This window comes from Mastigoproctus giganteus, chromosome 3 (genome assembly GCF_048544385.1).
Source record: "Mastigoproctus giganteus isolate SK-2022 chromosome 3, ASM4854438v1, whole genome shotgun sequence".
Lineage (NCBI taxonomy): Eukaryota > Metazoa > Arthropoda > Arachnida > Uropygi > Thelyphonidae > Mastigoproctus > Mastigoproctus giganteus.
Window position 1 is genome coordinate 182603471 of NC_143577.1, and position 22452 is coordinate 182625922.

General features: G+C 34.6%; 1 protein-coding gene across 1 annotated transcript in view; it reads left to right on the forward strand.

The window, feature by feature from the left end:
- Nucleotides 1-22452, forward strand: part of LOC150088452 (WD repeat-containing protein 27-like) — a 316886-nt gene that overhangs the window by 138121 nt on the left and 156313 nt on the right. The window contains exons 10-12 of the mRNA XM_090370163.1: nucleotides 2532-2629; nucleotides 5528-5706; nucleotides 13315-13379. Coding sequence (XP_090226289.1) covers nucleotides 2532-2629; nucleotides 5528-5706; nucleotides 13315-13379 — 342 coding nt within the window. The remainder of the gene's footprint in view (nucleotides 1-2531; nucleotides 2630-5527; nucleotides 5707-13314; nucleotides 13380-22452) is intronic.

Consider the following 22452-nt stretch of genomic DNA (forward strand, 5'->3'; position numbering starts at 1 on the left):
TTTGCACATCTCCAGTCCATGGGTGCTTACCTCCTTTAATATAACTGGATAGATCCCATCCACCCCCAGATGCCTTTCTTATGTTTATTCTTCAACAATTTCTCCTCCACTTTTCTCTGAGTTATTACAAAATCATTTAGCTCACTGCCAGAGTTTAATACACCTTTAGCTTAATTTTGCATTTTAAATGTTATTTATTTTAGTTTTAATTTGGTTTTGCTTTATATTTCTTTTTGGTCTCTGTCAGGCTGCATATGATGTATACGTTTGCTCGCTTTTTCTGCCTGCTACGTATACATCATCACAGAAACAGAGATCTTTCTTATTGCTGTGATTCCTTTGGTTTTGCCAGACCTTAATGACGTAGCTAAAATCTTAGGATCTACAGGATTAAGTATTATTTATATATTTTAATTTAATTTATATAATTTTTAAGTAATCTGCTTTTATTTTTCAGGCACTTTTAGTTTTTCCATTGTAACTATACCTGTCAGGTCAGCACTCCTACACATACACTTATCATCTATTTGCATATATTTCATTATGGTTTCTGGGTATTTCTGCTATTACTAGCAGTGTCCCAGATCCATAATCCATTATTATATATTATTATTATTATTATTATTATTATTATTATTATTATTATTATTATATTTTCATTCTTTTATAGACATTCCGTTTTATCACTACAGCCTATTATTATTGCTAATTATAATATATATATATATATATATTTATATACTTATATTTGAATAATGTTTGAAATAATTGAAAACTGAATCTTACATAAAAAAGGGGGGGTAAAGCATACATCAGAGGCAGCAAAAAGCATTTTTCTCTACATGACGCTTGGGATATAAACTTAAGTGAGAATAATGATTAAAGAATAAAAAAAATAATAATAAAATAAAATAATAAATAAAAAATAAATAATAAATAAATTTTAAAAAAATAAATAAATTTAAGTGAGAATAATGATTTAAGAATAAAAAAATAAATAAATAATAAATAAAAAATAAAATAATAAATAAATAAAAATGCCAGAAGCATAAAAATTTTTTTTTTATTCTTTAGTCATTATTCTCACTTAAATGTTTTTATTTTTTATTTTATTTTTTTATTTTTATTTTTTATTTTATTTTTATTCTTTAATCATTATTTTCACTTAAGTTTATATATTTATATATATATATATATAGAGAGAGAGAGAGAGAGAGAGAGAGAGAGAGAGAGAAAGAGAGAGAGAGAGAGAGAGAGAGAGAGAGAGAGAGAGAGAGAGAGTAATAATGTAATGATAAAAGAACAATGCTTGTTATGACAGTATTTATTATGCAATTAAAAGAACAATTTACCAGTAATTTATTCTATAGTAATTCCTCTTCAAACTCTGAAACCCTTAATTAAACATTATACATGTAGTACACCTCCCCAGTAACAAATAAGAGAAGTATGTCAAGCAAAATTCCAATGATTATAGTATCTACCATTATCATGCTATCAACCATATAAACCATCAGAAACAGTAGAAAGTTGTCTTGAGAAGCCCAGGACCAGATATCATTGAAAACAAAACCAGAGTAAAAAGTACCCATACCCATTATGGCAGATCTCTATTTATCAGTGTTGCTTTATTGAACAGACATCTGCAATTTAAAATAATAGTGATAAAATCTTACCCTCCCAAAGGAAAGGTTTTATAATTATTATTTTGGTGAACACCTTCCCAATGATAATTCTTCTTTCAGAGTTTATGAGTTTGATGAGGTAGTGCTAAAGAATAAATTACAAAAAAATTGTCCTTTTAATTAGAAAATATATACGGAGATATAAATTCATTCCACTATTGCCTTTTTAATGTCATTTATCAAAACTGTAAATTGGTTAAGCCTTGATTCATCCAGTTTACAGCCATGTAAAATATATAAAACCATCAAGCTGTTTTAATATTTGCTATATCAACAGATCACAACAAAACAACTGTGTGACAAAAACTTATTCTTAATGTATGTGTTTGATCAAGATATCTGTGACTAAGAAATATTTTCACCCCATGGAGTTAAAATTGCCAACCGTTCTAAAACTAAGTGCTAGAATTCATTTTGGAATTTATACAACATTCTTCTGTTATGCTTTCATTATGTTATATTGCATATTATTTCTCTAGGCAGCTATAAGTATAAGCTATAATAATTAAAATTGTGTCACTCAGACGTTACTAAAACCATAGTCTTTTTTGGTTTTTGCATATTTTTACAGATTTTAAATTTCATTTTTCATTTATTTTATTAATTCATGAGATCTTATGGCTCTTATGATATTATTACAGAAAGACTCTTTATGAGACTAATGAAATATTCATTTTGTCATCTGACTGTTATAATATTTAAAGGTTACTGATGCTTTGGAAATTATGAAGAAACCTAACTGCTGCTGTCATTTACTAAGAGTAAAGTTAATATGAAAGTTTATATTTTGGAGGGATAGGATACTGTTTTTCTATATTAATTGGATATTTATTTTTTCTATTTCAGAGGAACATCTAATTTCTCACACATTTACAGTGTTACCTGTAAAACCCATAGGTTTAATAAGATCAGCTACATTTAGTTCTCAGCAGGATAACAGTCAAGTGAGTAAAAAAGGAGAAAGTTCTCTGTGTTATTTCATTTTTAATAGTACAGGCACTCCCAACTTACATAAGGGTTGTATTCCATGGAACTCTGCGTTAAGTCGAATTTTACGTAAGTCGGAATTTCCCTAAAGGCTTAAGCAGCACTCGCAACTATGCTTGCTGAATTTGATTGAAACAAAAAAGAAATGTTCAACAAACATGTAAATAGAATTATTTAGTCAATTTTTTTTATCTTGTGTAGGAAAAATTACAAAAGTGTGCAATTATAAAACTTTAAAAATTATAAAATTACAAAATAAGGGAGGAGACAGGCATAACGTCAGCAAGTTTTACCTTTCGAGCATTGTTTCCAGAATCAAGTCTCCAGCTAATAAGTATGCTGCTGCAGAGGTTGAGGGCTGTGGAAATTTTGAAGGAGTTTTCAAGCACATCACAAAATTTCTCTGCAGCTGCAGAATCTGCACTGGTGACTTCACTGCATACTTTAATGTTTTGAACCTATTAAACCACCCATTGCTTGCCACGAACTTGACTTGGAGTTTGCCATACTTATTCTTAATATCTTCATAAATACTTCTTGTTTTTGCTTGAATGGCCATTGGATTCAGGGGCACTTGCTTCTGAATCTGATTTTCCATCCATATTGTGAACAGCTTTTCCATCTTCGATATATAGCACCTGAATGCTGTTTTGTGATCACTATTGATCTTAAATTCTTTGATCCTTTAACATGTTCTTCTATACATGCACTGTCCCTTAAAATAGTATTCACTGTTGAAGCAGTGAGACCTAATTCCATGCAATAGATGACAAATGTTGTCCTGCTTCTTAATCATTTTCATCTTCATTTCTAAATCAATTTTGTTTCATTTCCTAACACTGCCACCACTTGCACTTTCTGTTGGTCACCTTCCCTTCATCATTGTAATAAGCAAATAGAAATGAAGAGAAGATTCTGAAAATTTATTTGTTTCTTATATGATTGAAGATTTCAGTGAAGGGGAACACATTTCACCATAATAACGTAAAAACCCACACAATTCCAGTTATCAGGATTATTGCAAATGCAATAAGATCGAGTTTATAATTAGATGCACTAACTGAAAAGCCCAATAAACTGGAAAGCGCAAATTGTTTTTATTGTTTTATGATCGTGACCTCCAGAAATGTTCTTTAGAAAAATATCAACAAAGCTGTTCAAAATTGATGTTTATAATGGAATATATGATAATGATGAAAGTGTAGTGCAATTTCCATAATAAAAATGACCTTTTAGAGAGATAAATAGCATAGCTATATAGTGAAAATTTCAACTTTCAAGGTCTTGGAATGAATTACCAAAAAAACAATGTGTTATTGGGTTCACATTGTGATGTTTTCATAATGCCTCCATTTATTCCTATGGGATGTAAAATGCGTTTCCAAGATTTTTTTAAGTTTACACCAGCCAGCATAAACTCGCGTAAAGTCGAATTTATGGAATTTGAGTATTGCGTAAGTTGGGGAGTGCCTGTAACTGTATCATAAAAGTGGAATGGAATTATATTGTAAATGTTTAATAAGAAACTTTAATAACATTTTAATGTCAGATAATGTTATTTAATATTTGCTGACCATTACATTTAATAAAACAAACCATTTTTGTGGAATGAGTATTGTTATAAGCTTGGCTGTTAGGATTGCAGTCTTCATTATGTTCAAAATAGGTATTTGTGTGGGGCTTTTGCTTTGGGTGTACATACAGTAAAAGATTTTTACAAATGTTTGTTTGAAAAAAGTTGAAGAAAATGGAAAATCTATAATGGGTTGTTAAAAATGATTTTTTTTATGAGCAGTTGGTATCACTTAACTAAAGTTTTACTGTAGCGTATTTTACATTACATTGTTCATTGAATTCAAAAGAATGTTGTGAAAACCACAAAAAAGATGCATATGCTTGCTGAAACTATATTGTCTTCCATGCACCTAGCTACATTCAAAAGGCACGAATATTTGTAAAAGAAAATAAAAATAAATCAAATAAAAAGCCACAACAGACGATATAACAAACGTATTTGGACATTCATTGTCTCTTTTACAGTCACTTGGAAATCCCAATTACTGTGAAAGCCAACCTTAATAAAATCTAATAAAACTGAGTGTCAGCCAAACAAATTTCCAAAAAACAAAAAAAAATTTAAAGAAGCATTTCTTTGTTTAGGGCTCCAGTTCATCATAAGCCACAAGGCCTCAGTAAATAAAAGAAATAGAGAAAGGATTTCAGAAACTCCTAAATACATTCCTTTTTTTTTTTTTTTTTTTTTTTTTCAGGGGATTTAGATGATTTATTAGCACTAAGAAGGATATCCAAAGTGATTGACAAGGAAGAAGATGTATGTCTTCACAAGTTGAGGATGGAGGAACTGGTGGAATCTTCTATTGTCACTTTCCATTTTATTTTATTTTATTTTGCTGGCATTTTCAACTTTTCACACCCTTTGAAGGGTGTGAAAAGTTTTAAGAGAGCTACTTGCAGAGAAGACAAGATAATTTCAACAAGCATATTTGTCTTTTCATTGGTGCTTTCCAAAATATTCTTTCAGAACCAATGGTGTAGTGTAGTGTAAAACAAACTGCATGTATTTGTAGGTCATAGTAGATGAATAAGATAAATGCTCGACATTCATATTAAACAAAGAACAACAGTAAGTTTAGCACAATGCAGTGTGACCTGGAGGAAAAGAACATGTTATGGTAAATCAGTTAGGCAACATATCTGCTGCACATAGTCATAATCTTCTGTTTTGCAACTTTAATTTCTCATGGAATTTATAGAGATGACTTGCACCTACTCATTCTCATGGAATTTATAGAGATGACTTGCACCTACTTTTTTTTTTTCTTTTTTTTTTTCAGGTGATTTTCACTGTGCTGCCCCTGTTAGATTATAAATGTATCAAGTTGGTGTTATGTGCACAAAAGAATTCAGATACTAGCAGTGCCATCTCAAATAAAATTGGTTGTCTCACTTTACAAGAACCATTTGTTTCTTCTAATAGTAATGATTCCTTCATACCTCTCTCTTTTTTGTCAAGGTAAGTATTGTCTTAATTTACTAGTTACATTTAGCCATTCACTCTCCTCATTAAATCATGAAAATTATGTAGTTTATCCAGAGAATGAAGTGGTTTTGTTTTCCATTTCAAATTTTAAAGAAATAGTATTTCTTAACTTTTATAATCACTTTTAAAATTTGAATGCTTATGGTCTTCATAATATAATCTCTGTTTTATTGGTCACACAAGTTAAAAAACAAAATCCCAGAGATGGCCCAATGAAACCAGAACAATTTACAAGGAAAGTATTTATAAATTTAAGGAGAATAAAGAAATAAAACATACAAGAATAAATTATCAAATTGAAATTAGTGAAATTAGCATGTAGAGGTCAGATGTTAGAAGTCAGTAAATTTAGCATTGATATCATGACTGAGAGAGCAATTTGGATACTACCAAGAAGCTACTAAATTTTTGAAAATGAACCAAATTATTACATTGCATATCAAAACACAAAGAACATTTGTCAGCATTACCAGTTTAGGTTAAGCACAGATTATAATGTAAGTTCCCTGTTTGAGGTATTACTAGTGCCCGATTTAAACAAGAACTTTAGTGAGATAAAATAGCCAGTGATTATGCTACAGTATTAACTGGCTGATTTGCTGATTTTCTTATCATATACGTTTAGGATAAAATTTAAAAAGGAATTACAGTAACTCCCATTATAACACTTTCGAGGCAACTAGTAACCCAAAAGTGTACTTTAAGGAAAGCATTGTAAATGATACCTGTTTTTGGGAGCTATTTTCCATATTTCATTCATATTATGGAAGATAATAACATTGATGCCAGTTTTGGGCAGCCCTGGCATTCCACTCCTGAGTACATTTATTGCATGACAGGTAGTGGGCATCCCATTTGGGCTCCACAATGGGCGGGAAGCCCAGGCACTGAACAAAATAAAACAGTATGAATCCTGATAATGTTATTTCTTCAGGGGCCCCAACATGGTCCCTGTCAGAAAATAAAAACAATAAAACAGAAACTGCCAATGTAGCCAAGAGACCTCAAACAGAAATACTATCCGGTGCTCTTTTAAGATTCTTAAAAATGCACTCAAAATCTGAGAAACCTATTAGGAAAATGGCACCCTTTTTTATGCAGAAGGGTTTAGGAGTCTTTGTTCTGAGGATCTCTTAATTGAAACAAAAAGTGACATGCACTCTGAGCAGCTACTCAGAGCAACATCAGTTGGAGCAATACCAATTACTGTGACACCACATTGCATAGCACACTGAATTTATTGAGAGGTGTCATTTCATAGTGGAGCCTCATTGAGGAAGAAATCTGCTCTTAACTGAAGCCACAGGGAGTGATAGCTGTTAAAAGAATTTCCATGCATAAAGATGGAAAGTTAGTACCAATGAGAAATATCATCCTTAAGTTTAATACTCCAACATCTCCTAATTCGATAACAGCTGGGTACATAAATTGCAATGTAAGGCCATACATTCCCCACTGTGATGTTTCAAATGTTAGAAATATGGCATTTGCAGATGGCCTGCCGTGGAGCACTTGCCTGAGCTTGGTGTGTTCAAAAGACCATGAAAGCAATGAATGTACCTCCACCAAACTCACTTGTGTCAACTGTGAAGGTGAGCAATCTGCATACTCAAGGTCATGCCAGTAGTGGAAACAAGAAAAGCAAATACAATGACACAAGACAGCTGAATATTCCATATCAAGAGGCGAGAAAACTGGTAATGGCAATAAGTAGCAGTAAGCCCACGTATGCTCAGAAAGCTGCAGGGAAGCAATCTGTTGTGATTCAAACAGATATGACAGTCCCACCAAAAGAATCTTTTGCTCCCATTGAAAGCTACTTATTGAGCACTCAAAAGCCAGTACAAAACACTCAATCAGCTGTCACACCCTTATCGATACCACTTACTGCTCTGCCTAGAAATAAATAAAATAACAGAGAAAAAACTTGACTCACTGCCCACAACAAATAAAAACATTGAAATAGAGGAGAAGGAAGCAAATGATGATACGGTCTTGGAACTTTATGTGGACAAAGATGTGGACACTGGACAACATCCATATTTCCCCAAAAGAGGATAAATCCAATACTGAGAAAGCAAAGCCCTCAGCACTTCAGAAGCCATCCGATGGACCCACAAAGCTGAAATAAGGGCCAAACCCATACAGAAATTGCCTTGAGATTCCAACAGAATGTTGATGACATTAAGGTTCTCCTCCAGTATAATACGTGAAGACAGAACTGGGGATGGATTGCTCACAGTGGAGTTGCCATCCTAGTGGGCAACCATACCTATTTTCAAGTAATTCCTCTTACAACCACCATAGAGGCAGTTGCTATTTGCCTGTTTGTAGGGTTTCTTCTCACACAGGTACTTGTGCCACCTGGGATCAACATCTCCCAGACAGACCTTGATGATCTCATTGCACAAGTGCCTGTTTCTATTTTATTGGGAAATTTTAATGGACATAATACCCTCTGGGGTAGTGCAGGTACTAATATGAAGGGCTGTGAAATAGAGTGCAGGCTTAAAAATAATGAGCTGTCTCTCTTCTTAATGGGGGAATGAACATCTTTTCCACATGCATACCCATATGTTTACTGCCATTGATCTCTCCATCAACTCCCCTACTCTCCTCCCTTTGTTCACATGTGAGGATGATGAAAATCCCTACAGGAGTGATCACTTCCCTGTGATATCTGTTATGACTGAAAACATACCATGTCAACCATCAAGGATATCTCAGTGGAAGTTTGATAAGGCCGAATGGAACACCTTTGAGCATTTGACACAATTTGACAATACAAGGGTCAACCAGCATCCCATCAATGATGCAGTTTCATACATTATGGAAGGTATTGCCACGCAGCAGCAGTTGCAATTTAAAAAACTTCCACCTTGTTTCAACTGTTTCCCAAACTTTGGTGGAATTCGGGATGCACAGCAGCAAAGAAGGCACAAAAAATTTAATATCATTTAAACATACATGTGCCAAAGCATGCTGTATTCAACATCAGAATCAAAAGGAATCCTGGATCTGGTTTACTTCCTAAAAGCATATGGCACAGCCTGGTGATTTGACATATTGCAAGACCTCCATAACTTTGGTCTTAGGGGTACCTTCCTCTTTTTATTAAAAACTTCCTTTCAAATTGCAAATTTCAAGTTCATTTAATATCCACACTCTCAAGTATTTTGCTAAGAGGAGGGAGTCCTACAAGGATCCATTCTAAGTGTCATGCTTTTTGCCATTAAAATAAACTCTATCACAGAACAACTTCCACCAATGGTAAGCAATGCCATCTCTGTTGATGATTTTATGGTATTTTGCTATTCATACAATATGAGAGTCATTGAAAAGCAACTGCAAAATGCCATCGATCATTTTAGATCTTGGTCATTGGCTAATGGATTTAGATTTCATTGTAGGAGACCATCTGTGTACACTTTTATTGCAAATGTAGTCTTTATCCTGACCCAGAATGAAGGCTTTGGCTAAACAACATCCCAGTGGCAGCCGATATCAAATTCCTGGGACTTTGACATTTTTGACAAGAAGCTAATGTTTCTACATATTCATAAGCTAAGGACAGAGTGCATCTAAGGGCTTAACATTATTCATGCCCTTTCATCAATTCTATGGGGTACAGATCACTGTACCCTACTCTAGCTCTATCAGCCTCTTTTGAGCCACGATGGGAAAATCTCTGCAACAACCATTGGACTGCTAACCGACCTTTTGGTATTTGAATCCAAGAGCTATTAAATGAACTAAACATGATGGCAGGCAAGGTTGCTCTGTCACCAAGGTAATTTTTTCCACCCTGGTATGCTCATTTTTCAACACGATTTCTCCCTGAAGATCTGGACATTCTCCAGTAGCAGTAGTCAAAGCAAGATTTATAAGAATTCATTAAAAAAAATCACGATATTTTGGAAAGTGAGAGAAGTTCATCATTCACATTCGAATTAATTGATATCAATGGACTTTGAGTTAAAAAGGATCTGTTATTAATAAAATTATGTAATAGGTAAAAGTAATAATAACCAAATAATTAATGAAAAGGCTTTCATAACGTAAAAATTATAGAATATTCAGTCTTGTTAACTGAGTTTGGATGGCTGCCTCAATAAAGAAGAAACAACAAGAACAATCTAATTTCAGTAAGTGTCTTAAAATAAAAATTTTTGTTTTAATATGCTTAGTTTTACTTTAATATAATAAAAAAAAATCAACAATGCTAGTTTTATAATATTAATGACTTAGTCTCTCTCTTTACTGTCTAAAACTAATCTCACTTATATTTCAATTTACAAAAAAAATACATTTATCCACCCTTCCTGCCCCAAATCATCCTATAATTTATTTATTCGGGCCAAATATTCTCCAGTTGACCAGGCGCCTCCGTAGCCAGTTGAGCAGGAGCAACAGTGTATAGCACATGCTTCTTGATTAGACCGGGGTTCGAGTCCGTGACCACCAAATACGGAGGATGCTGAAATGTCAGGGAATGACCACCGCATATCCCTGGAAAAATATGGCCTTAGTTGCTGATGCTCCTAAAAAAAAAATAAAAAATAAAAAAATAACCAAAAACCGGTTGACCATGCTATAGCTTTTAGCAAATTTGCAAATATGCAGATAACAATTGTCAGCACTGCACTAATAAATTAACCCTCCTAGTAAATTCAGTTACACCAAGAACTCACCATTAAGAAACATTAGCCATCCTATTCCCACGCATTAAAAAATTTCAGAACTTTTGATTTTGGTTCCCAAATTTTTTAAGTTTAAAATAAGCACTGTGTAACAATACAGTGATTGTTAGCAAATATTTGTTGTAAATTACAATTCCACAGTACACAATGTGGCTGAGTCAGTTGGGTCACACGGATTTTTTTACCACAAAAACTCAGTGTTTATTCCAGCAAACAGGCAACTTTATCACATAATATGTGCAGTTTACAGACACAATGTATTGATATCTCATAGCCTTAGTTGCTTTGGGGGATAACAAGCAAACCAGTAGTAACATCTGGTTCAGAGTAAGGACGGTACGCTACTGCAACAGGATCTAGAAAAGTTCAGCAGGTGGTCTGAAGTTTAACATTGACAAATGCAAAGTACTGCACATGGGTAACAGTAACCCCAGAGTAACATACCAACTGTGCGGCACTACACTCAGGATAGTGGAGAATGAAAAAGACCTGGGGGTAATTATGCAATCAGATATGAAATTTTCTGAGCAGTGCAGACAGTCTGCAAGAGCAGCTCATGGGGTATTGTCAATGATATATAGGAATTTTGCTAACAGGGATAAGGAAGTGACTATCCCCTCGTATAAGACAATGGTCAGGCCACACCATGAGTACTGCATACAGATCTGGAGGCCTCATTTTAGGAAAGATGTTGAGCTACTAGAACGAGTACAGAGAAGGACATAAGGTATGTTCGTGTCAGACGGCACCTGGGATTTCTCCCATCTCCGCGTGTGTTTCGCTGTATCGAGGACAGTACACTGTCAAGCCAGAGACTTGAAAGTGTGTGGGTCGTGTCTGTGCAGTGTGATATGTTGTGCCCATTGTTTATCCGGCTTATTGGCCGCCAGGCCCCTAGTGGGGCCCGACGTTGCCCATACCCTGCCACGTGGAGGCTAGCCGGGTGTATCCAGTATCACAACAATTTGCTCTGGCAGGTCCTGCCACCTAGTTTCCTGGGATTTCAGTGGCTAGGGCCTATTAAAAAAAAAAAAAAAAAAAAGTTTATGCATTTGACATTAATGCTTAATGGGATTGCTGTTTGGAAATCGCTGGTTAGGGTTGAACACTAAAGAGATGTGTTAAAGGCCAAATAGGTCGGGCAAAATTTTGATGTTATTAAATTTAGACATGTAACGCTAGATAAAAGCTGATAGTGTTAGATATCTTAGAGATTTGCACAAAGCCGGTAGAACATTGGTGTTATAATTTGGCGGCATTGTTAAGGGGTGTACTCGGTCGATTTAGTGAGAGAGAGGGGGGGGGAATACAGAGAAGGACAATGAGATTAGTTAGTGAGTGGAACAAAGGGTTGCTGTTACCAAGATAAGCTTAAATTCTGCAAATTGGAGCATCTGGAGACTAGGCACCTGTGAGGTGATCTGAATGAGGTGTATAGGGCCTTGAATGGTTTGAGCAAGCTCAATGCTGATGGGATTCTTCCTCTTGCTCAGATTCCACACCTGAATTCAAATTGAGGAAAGACAGTTGTAGAATAGATGTGCAGAAATTTGCCTTTAGCCAGCAGGTGGTTGATTACCGGAGCAAACTTCCATCTGTCGTTGTAGAAGTTGAAGCTTAAATAAATTCAAGACTGAACTAGACAAACTTTTGGAGTGAATGGATGGGTGAAACGGGAAAGGGTTTTTTTTTTTTTTTTTTTTTTTTTGGCTGACGCTATAAAAGCTTGCTGTCTAGCGTCATATGCCTCTACTAATGCTAATGATTTTCCTGCCAGGGAAAATATAATCTTAAATAAATATACATACATCAAATATATATGTCAGAGTTCCCTGGCAATGAGTCTGGAATGCCTGACTGGAACAGAATGTAAACCACCTCAGAAACCATTGGCAGGGTAATGTGTGTATATAATACAAGATACAACAATCTCTGCAGGCAGACATGATCTGTATAATGAAAGTAAAGATTCTCACCCGTGACTTTATGAAGATTGGGATCATATATATATATAAAGTGCAATGTCAGAATATAATTCCAGCTGATAACATTAATAGAAATAGAAGAATTTGTATCCATCATATATAGTTGAGGCTCTGTTATTTCAGCAGGATGCACATTAGAAAGGAGAGAAGGGCTTCAGCCATGTGAGTGGTGCTATTAAAAGAGTAAACGCACCACCAGCAAATCTTGAAACAACATGTTTCACTTACTAAGCATCACATGCTTCCACTGTACTCGTGTTGGGATAATAGTTTGTAATTTAAGCCCTAGCCACACTTTAAGATCTATGTTGCCAAGATGCAACTTTCCATATAGCCATGGAGAGTTGCATCATATTTTATTTATTTCCAAGTTTTCATTTTTGTTCAGAGTCATTTTTAATTTTAGTCATATCCATTTTAACATAAATACTATTTTAATTTTATAATAAAGCCATTTTAATATTTTATCTTATTTCTAACTTCTGTATTTTTAATCTGTGTATTAAGTATATTTTAAAGATTAGTATCATCAGAATTTTATTAAAATCAGTAGTATGACCATAACAACAAAGAAGAATATACAATATGTGTTACTCGACCTTAGAGGATTTTTTCAGCATTTATAAATATTTTAGTTTTTTTTTTTTTTGGCTAATGTTGTATAAGCTTGCTTTCTTGCATCATATGACTCTACTAATGCTAATGCTAATTAAAATTTAAACACCATGGTTGGTAGAAAGTCAGTTATGACTTGTTAAAAGAACTTCTTTATTATTTAATAATTTTTCCTGAATTTAACTTTTATAGTTGTGTTTCATTTTCATTCATATTTAAAAAATAAATTTAAAAGTTTTGATAAGTTGGCAAATATCAAGAGAATTTTTTTCTCCCCTAAGTGATCCATTGAAGATGATGAACAGATATGAAAAACCACATCAGAAGAGAGAGAAACCAAAAAAAGGTAAGCATAGTTTTTATGTAAAAAGTTTGTACAGACAGTATTTCAATTTACTGTCCCCCCCATTCATAAAACTTTCTTGAATTATCTTAATGGTTTTCAGAGTTAGCCAGTTTGTTCATAGTAATAACAAACAGACTTCTAACTGATCCTTGTCCTACTTCTTTATATATCTCTAAACTTCTACTGACATCTATGAATAAACCACAAATGACATCTAACCCTCAGTGCCAATCTTTCAATGATTCTTTAACACAATGACTGCTACAGCTTATTTGGGTAAACGGGTCTCCGACGCCAATCTGAGTTAGGCATGTTAAATTATTCAAAACCCAAATTATAATATATATTCATCACCAAAACTCGTAAAAGTAGCTTACTGTTGTAAAAAAAAAAGCTCCTTGAATTATCTCGTAGATGGCGTGTGTAACAGAAAATTCCTCACGGCAGCCAACTACAAGTTAACTCGATTACCTCAGACGTATTGTTACCTACAGAATTCACCGTGTAAGAGTTAGCGCTATGTGTAAATCCGTAGTAATGACACAGACTGTGCCATGTACATTGTATTTAGTAATTTGTGATTTAGTAATATTTGTATTTAGTAATTTAGTAAATGTGTTTTTTTTTTTTTACAAAAAAAACAAAACAATGGGATTAGTTAGTGTTCCGACAGTGACAATTATGAACCTTCTAATGATTCAAGTGAGGATAGCGAAGATGAAGCCAGCTCCCAGCCTGAAGATAATCCTATTCTCCATGGTCAAGTATGTCAAATAATGACAATAATTTGTGGAATGAAATAGCACAAGATCCTCCACAATTTATTTTTGATGAGAACGTTGGTTTGAAAACGAACAAAAACAGAACTTAGTGTACAAAAATTGGTAGACCTGTATTTTTCGGAAGGATTTCTTACATTTCTTACGCTTTGCAAGAAATTGAAAAATGTGGACAAATGCAAAAATCTGCCAGGTCGTCAAGATGGAAGGAAATGAAATGGAAGGAAACTCAGAAATGAAAGTGTTTCTTGGACTTTTGTTACAAATGGACCCTTGTTCTTTCCTTCAGTAGAGCATTACTGGAATACAAGTGCATTCTACAATGTTATGTTTTGGCAATCATTTATGAGTCGAAATATATACCAGTTGATATTACGATATTTTCACTTCACAGATAATTCATTACAATCTGCTGACAGGCTATACAAGGTAAGACCAATTTTGAATCATATCAATAATGTTATGCGCAATAATTACGTACCGAATAAAAACATCTGTATTGACGAGTCAATGATGTGGCGTGGGAGACTGAATTTCCACCAGTACATAAAAAATAAAAATCACAAGTACGGAATCAAACTTTACGAACTGTGCGAGTCCAATGGACTTGTAATAAAAATAAAAATTTACTCTGGTAAATCAGAAACTGAAAAAAACACAGGTCATACTGCTGAAGTTGTGCTATACTTGCTTGAAGACTTCTTAGACAAGGGATATGTATTATATGTGGACAATTTTTATAATTCTGTTGCTCTGACGAAATTGTTGTTTGCTCGAAAAACTTATGTATGTGGAAACATTATGCACCAACAGAAAATAAAATCCAAAAGATTGGGTGATGCAAAAATTGAAGAAAGGGGAAGTTGCATGGCAGTGAAATGGCCCTGTTGTAGTATGTAAGTGGAGGGATAAAAGAGAAGTTCTCACTATTTCTAACAAACACGTTGTTGAAATGGTTGAGGTACATAACCGGAATGGAAAAATTTCAATAAAACCAAACATAATTCGAGATTACAATAGTGGAATGTCCGGCATAGATTGATCAGATCAAATGCTCTCCTATTATTCAGTGCTAAGAAAAACCATCAGATGGCCAAAAAAAATTGCAATACACATTTCAGAAATATGTATACGTAATGCGTACATCCTTTTCCGTCAAGTTATAGATTCCACCATAAAATCTCTAAAATTCAGAGAAACATTCATTGAATCTTTGATTGGAGAAAAATATCTAAACATTCCAAATAAGATTAGGTCTGAACTTGAAATTCATTATTTAGAGGCTATACCACCAACTGAAAAAAAAACAAGCCTGACTAAGCTGTGTTGAGTATGTACAAGGAATAAAAAACACTGCGAAACATGCTATTATTGTCCAGTGTGCCAAGAAAGGCCTGCTCTTTGTGTAGAAGAATGTTTCAAGAAATATCACAAATAAGCAATTATTATTTTTGTGAGTCTTACACTTTTCTTTATGTATTTGTGAATAAAATATTTTTTTTTGTGAATAAATTTTCTGTTTTCTGACACTGTGGTTGATTTTTTATTCTTATCCCAGAAGTCCACTATCCATCAGTTGCACATATTTGCTACAAATACTCATAGCTGCACCTGAAAGGCAAGTCATACCAGTCCAAGTTAACTCATCCTGGGCCAGATCGGCAAATATGAGTTAACTCATATTTGGCAGTCAACATGTTAAAAAACTTCCATAAATTCCATGATAGATTTGAATTCTGAAAAACTTATTTTAATGTTTTTGTTTTTGCAAGATGAAAAATAAAAAGTTTATTCCCACTCTTGTTATATTCCACTGAACCAATAAACATATACAGTTGAGCTTGGATAATTTTGAGATGAAGGGGCATCGAAATTATTTCAAATTATCAAAACTTCATATTAAATAATTCTTTTTTATCAACTATGATGCTCAACGTTCAGAAAAATAATTCAAAACAAACAATATTTTGAATTATCCAAGCTCCTCTGTATTTCCAAATTGCTCACAGACTAATTAAGGCAAACTCAATCATTAAAACTCAATTTTAAACATATTCCATTAAGGTATTAGGGACTTCTTTATATGTATATATTTTCATAATTCAATCTCAAAACAGTTTTTTTTTTTTTTTTTTTAATGATGGTAACTGAGATTACCCTGCACTAGGTACAATCTAGAATATTTCGTACAATCTTGCATAGCTACCATATTTGGTGATTCTAATTAAAAAAAGAAAAGGAGAGTCACTGGACTTTCAGAAAGAGATTTCTGATATTATGTAATAGCAGATTTTTCATATATTTTGTATATTGCACATCATTGTGCAGTTATAGTGTATAGATGAACAGTGGACATACATTATGACAATCAATTTGCAAGTGTAAATAAATAAACAAATATTCTTTGTTGCAGAGATAAGAAATGCACCGGCATTATACCCTTCACGGCCACTTTGGCTAGGCATTTCAAAAAATAAATAAAAAAAATATTTGTTTATTGCAAATACAGTAAGCCCATCACAGCACTAGGCTATGGGCATAAATTGAGTACAAAGGAGATAAATATAAAATCAAATACTTAGCAGAATTTATATATACATTAACAATGGATATGAATTATAATGATCAAAAAAATTATATATATATATATATACTATCATTGAATTATATTAAATAAAGTTAAATTATAATAAAATGAATAAATAATTAAGCATTCATTAGAGGCAGCGACATGCAATTCCTCCATATGAAGCTGAAATACATCCATTATTTTAAATTAAATAAAACATAAGCCAGTAGTATGGCAAAAACTGTAGAGCGAAAATTAACATAAAAAATAACCCAAATAAACAATCGAACGAAAAGAAAGAATAGATATAAATAGTAGCCCAGAAACCCTAATATAATTTCGATCTTTAAATCCAATTAACAAAAACTATACAAATTTTAGGATAATGCCAATTAGTTATTAATTTAGCGGTACCCCCCCGAGAGGTACCAGTTCCGAAAGACGTGAAATATCACCCAAAGAGGGTTAAAGGAACTACCAAACGATAACAAAATCAAAATAAACTAAAATAAAATAGACTGACCATCATGCCCCATATCGACAGAGGACCACGAGGCCAATAATGGTCATGGAATCGCTGCATTTCAATCGTCATACAAAACATCGCAAAGGCGGAAATATCGAAGAACCAAACCACCCTTCCATTCTCCGATAGATCAACCAATGCAGAGGATTTGCATGGCGGTGGTCCTTATGCAGCGAAAATAAACTATAGAACAGACAGCACTCTAAAGCAGAGCCACACCACTGACATACTGTAAGCTGAATCAGCTTATATTGAAGAAAAAAAGAAAATAGATGGCGGCACAGGCGTTGCTAAATTAGCATATCGACCCATTACTATTGAATTATATTAAATGTTGACGAAAATTAAATTATAATAAAAAATTAAAATAATTAAGATAATTAAGCATTCATTAGAGGCAGCAACTTGCAATTCCTCCATATGAAGCCGAAATATATACTATCATTGAATTATATTAAATAAAGTTAAATTATAATAAAATGAATAAATAATTTATATATATATATATATATATATATATATATATTGCAGAATATCACATTTGGCTTTTGGATGCAGTTACTCGGTTGCAGGCAGGCAGCTGTTTTTATTTCTCATTTGATTGTAAATCTGACTCCTGTAGGCTTCTCTGTGCAATCAACGTTGTGATAATTTATGAGGTGAAGGGATGCACTTGGGAACATTCTGTCCATTTGATTGAGTCTGAAGAGTTTGGATTTGAATTGTTGTTGGTTTCTTGAATTTTCTCTGTTGGGAGGAGCTATTATATTGGCTAAGTTTGGTGAATCGCTTGTAGCGGTAATTAACTTTGCAAGAAGCATGATTCCAGACTCGTTGATCACCTGTTGCAGAGGCTTTGTTTTTAAGTTTTCGTAAAGCTGTTGCCTGGAATTGTATGGGGAGAACGAAAAAACCAGCAGGCTAAAGTTTGCCTTTCTTTGTAAGAGCACCCCTTTGTTCCCCTTACCATCTTGTTGCCCTTCTCTGTACTCATTCTAGCAACTCTACATCCTTCCTAAAATGAGGCCTCCAGACTTGTATGCAGTACTCAAGGTGTGGCCTGACCATTGACTTATAAAAGGGGATAATCACCTACTTATCCATGCTAGCAAAATTCCTATATATTATTGACAAAACTCCATGACCTGCTCTGGCAGCCCATCTGCACTGCTCAGAGAACTTCATATCTGACAGCACAATTACCCCCAGGTCTTTTTCATTCTCCACTTACTTGAATGTAGTACCACACAGTTGGTGTGGTACTTTGCATTTGTCAATGTTAAACTTCAGTTGCCACTTCTCAGCCCATCTGCCTAACTTTTCTAGATCCTATTGCAGTAGCATACTGTCTTTACTGTCATTAACAACCCTACCAACTTTTATATTATCTGCAAACTTGGACATTAAGCCTGATATACCTTCATCAATTCATTGATAAATACACAAAACAACAATGGACCAGGCACTGAACCATGAGGGACTCCACTAATAACATTAGCCCATGTAGAGCAGAGCAGTGTCCAACTATTACCACTCTCTGCTATCTTCCACTCAACCATCCCTTTATCCATTATAGCAACTTGCCCTTAATGCCATACCACTCCAATTTGTACAGCAGTTGAATTGAAGTTTAATGAAATGAAGTTGAATTGATTATAAAGGAAATCTACTTGTTTCTCTCTTGCTTTTGTCCACCTGATCAAGGTGTAGAGTGTTTCTAGATATCAATGGACGGTTATCCTTTTAATTTTATTGCAATTTTGCATTGAATACACATGGTTCAAATCCCAAATACAGAAAAACGCCAAGTCTGGGGGGGGGGGAGAACTAAATTGATTACTGATTAATCACAGAATTTTATGTATTTTTGCATACTGCATATCATTGTTCAGTTAAGGTTTCTAGATTTTCAGAAATGAAAACCAGGACAAAACAAATTCTAAATATGAAAAAAATTGGAACATAATGCACCCTGAAGAAGAAAAAATTGGGACAGTTCCAAACTAAGCAATATAAAGCCAACCACTGTAATATTTGCCTTTTCTAGGACATCCTAATATTTGCAATGTTAATATTATTTTATGAAACAGTACACAGATATATAATTTTTTTTTTTCCTTCAAGTAAAATCAGTGAATTAACTGTACGAACATAATACATTCCAGACAATTATGCTTTATATAAGAAAACATTAACTGTAGGAACACAAAAATCAAAATACATTTTACAAAGAAGAGTCAGTCAATAAGTTGTTTCTATGCTTTTTGGCACTTCATCAGTCAGGAACTAGGCATTGACAAAAAGATCTAAAGTTACTAACGACACTGACGACCTAAAGATGCTAACTTATATAAATTAATTGAGTTAATTTGATACAAATACAAATAAACAGAAAACATTAGCATTAGTAGAGGCATATGATGCAAGAAAGCAAGCTTATGCAGCATCAGCCAAAAAAAAAAAAAAAACCACTTCCATTTCACCCCTCTGTTCGTTCGAAATACCTGTCCAGCTGAGCCTTAAACTTATTTAGGCTATCAACTTCCACGACAAGGGATGGAAGTCTATTCCACCAACCAACTACCCGCTGGTTAAAGGCAAATTTCCGTATACATCTATCCTACATCTGTCTTTCCTCAATCTGAATTTATGCCCTCTTGGGTGATTATTTTGAGCAAGAGGAAGAATCTCATCGGCATTGAGAATGCTCAAACCATTTAAGGCTTTATACACCTCTATCAAATCACCTCCATGGGGTCTAGTCTCCAGACACTGTAATTTGCAAAACTTAAGCCTTTCTTCGTAAGACCAACCCTTTGTTCCATTCACTAATCTTGTTGCCCTTCCCTGTACTCGTTCCAGCAGCTCTACATCCTTCTTGAAATGAGGCCTCCAGACCTTTATACAGTACTCAAGGTGTGGCCTGACAATTGCCTTATACAAGGGAATAATCACCTCCTTATCCCTTCTAGAAAAATTCCTGTCTATCATTGACAAGACACCATGAGCTACTCTTGCAGCCCGTCTGCACTGCTCAGAAAACTTCATATCTGCCTGCACAATTGCCCCCAGGTCCTTTTCATTCTCTACCACTGTCAGTGTAGTACCACAGAGTTGATACGGTGATCTGGGGTTACTGTTTCCCATATGTAGTACTTTACATTTGTCAATGTTTAACTTCATTTGCCACCTCTCAGCCCATCTGCTCAACCTTTCCAGATCCTGTTGCAGCAGCATAGCGTCAGTAGTGTCCTTAACAACCCTGCCAACCTTTGTATCATCTGCAAACTTTGACATTAAGCTTGATATGCCATCATCAATATCATTTATAAATACAGAAAACAATAATGGATCCAATACTGAACCCTGAGGGACCCCACTAATAACATTAGTCCACGATGAGCAGTGTCCATTGATTACCACTCTCTGTCTTCTCCCCCTCAACCATCCCTTTATCCATAGCAGCAATTTGCCTCCAATGCCACACTGCTCCAATTCGTGCACCAATCTTCCACGTGCAACAGTATCAAAAGCCTTTCTAAGATCCAAATATGTAATATCAAAGTTATTCCCTGCATCCAGTTCTTTTGTGACTGCACCATAGTATCCAATCAAATTAGTCAGGCAAGACTTTCCCTTAATAGAACCATGCTGTTTCCAAGCTATAACTGAATTCTTGTCTAGATGATCCTGCAGTGCTTCTTTAACCAGTGCCTCCATTAATTTTCCTGGAACAGAAGTTAAACTCACAGGTCTATAATTGCTTGTGTCAGCTTTTGATCCTCCTTTGTGAATTGGGGTCACATTTGCACATCTCCAGTCTATGAGTACCTCCCCTGAGTCCAAAGAAGCTCTCATAATTATGGCTAAGGGTTTGTTTACTTCCTTTGCTGCCTCCTTTAATATAACTGGATAGATCCCATCCACCCCAGGTGCCTTTTTTTTTTTTATGCTTATCTTCAACAATTTCTTCTCCACTTTCTTCTCAATTATTAAAAAATCATCTAGCTCACTGCCAGAGTTTACTTCACCTCTGGCATTCCCATGCCGACCGGGCTAGCCGAGTGGGTAAAGTACCTGCCCGGCAACCCAAAGGTCGCGGGTTCGATTCCCGCCTCGGGCTTGGATCAAAGTACTGCAAAAACCATGGGAGGTGCAATATGGCCACAGAAGCCGATGCGCCAACAACTACCAAATCAAAAAAAAAAAAAAAAAAAAAATCTGGCATTCCCCCTTCCTGAATAACTCTTCATTTGTGAATGTAGATGCAAAATATTCGTTTAGTTTGTTAGCCACCTGAGCAGGATCCTCAACTGTTGAACCATCAATATCCAGTGGACCAATCAGATTCATCCCCTTCCTTCTAGAGTTTACATAGGAAAAGAACTCTTTTCTGTTTTTCTTTGCATCCTTTGCCAAAGATTTCTCGTAATCTGCCTTTGCCTGCCTAACCTCCTTTGTAACTTGGTTACAGACCAGCTTGTATCTATCATAGGCTTCTGTGTCACATGTTAATTTATGTGTAGCCCATGTATTTTTCTTCTCTGTCACATGTCTAATTAGTTCATCTGACATCCATTTAGGCCTAAATCTTGAACAATGTTTCTTTGTTGCTATGAAAAGCCTAGTAGCATCCAAGATTAATTCTTTGAATGCTTCCCTTTTTGAATTTGATGTTGGTAACATCATCAGTTGGTTCCACCGTATAGAATTTAAATACTGTCTCAGACCACCATAGTCACATTTACGAAAGCAAAAACCCTTTCCTTTACCCTTGATGGTAGTTACCTCTTTGAGTAAATCCCACTTCAGCACACTGCCACCTAGTGGTTCCTTTATCTGCAGATTCCTGATGTATGAAGAATCACTACTGATAAACAGATCACGAGTATTACTCCCTCTAGTTGCCTCCTGAACATACTGCTGTAGAAACCAATCATCCAATAAATCCGCAAAAGCCTTGCTAGTGTGTGAGTGACCAACCCACAAATTCCAGTCAATATCCGGGAAATTAAAATCCCCCATTATAAGACACTCTAATTTACTGGCCCACTCTATTTCTCTGCACAATTGCTCATTATACTCATCAGATTCATTAGGCCTATAACAAACACCTACTCTCATTTTTCCTTTCCCAGTGCTTATGTCACACCAAACAAACTCAACATTGCATTGTCCACCCACATCAATTGGAAGCAC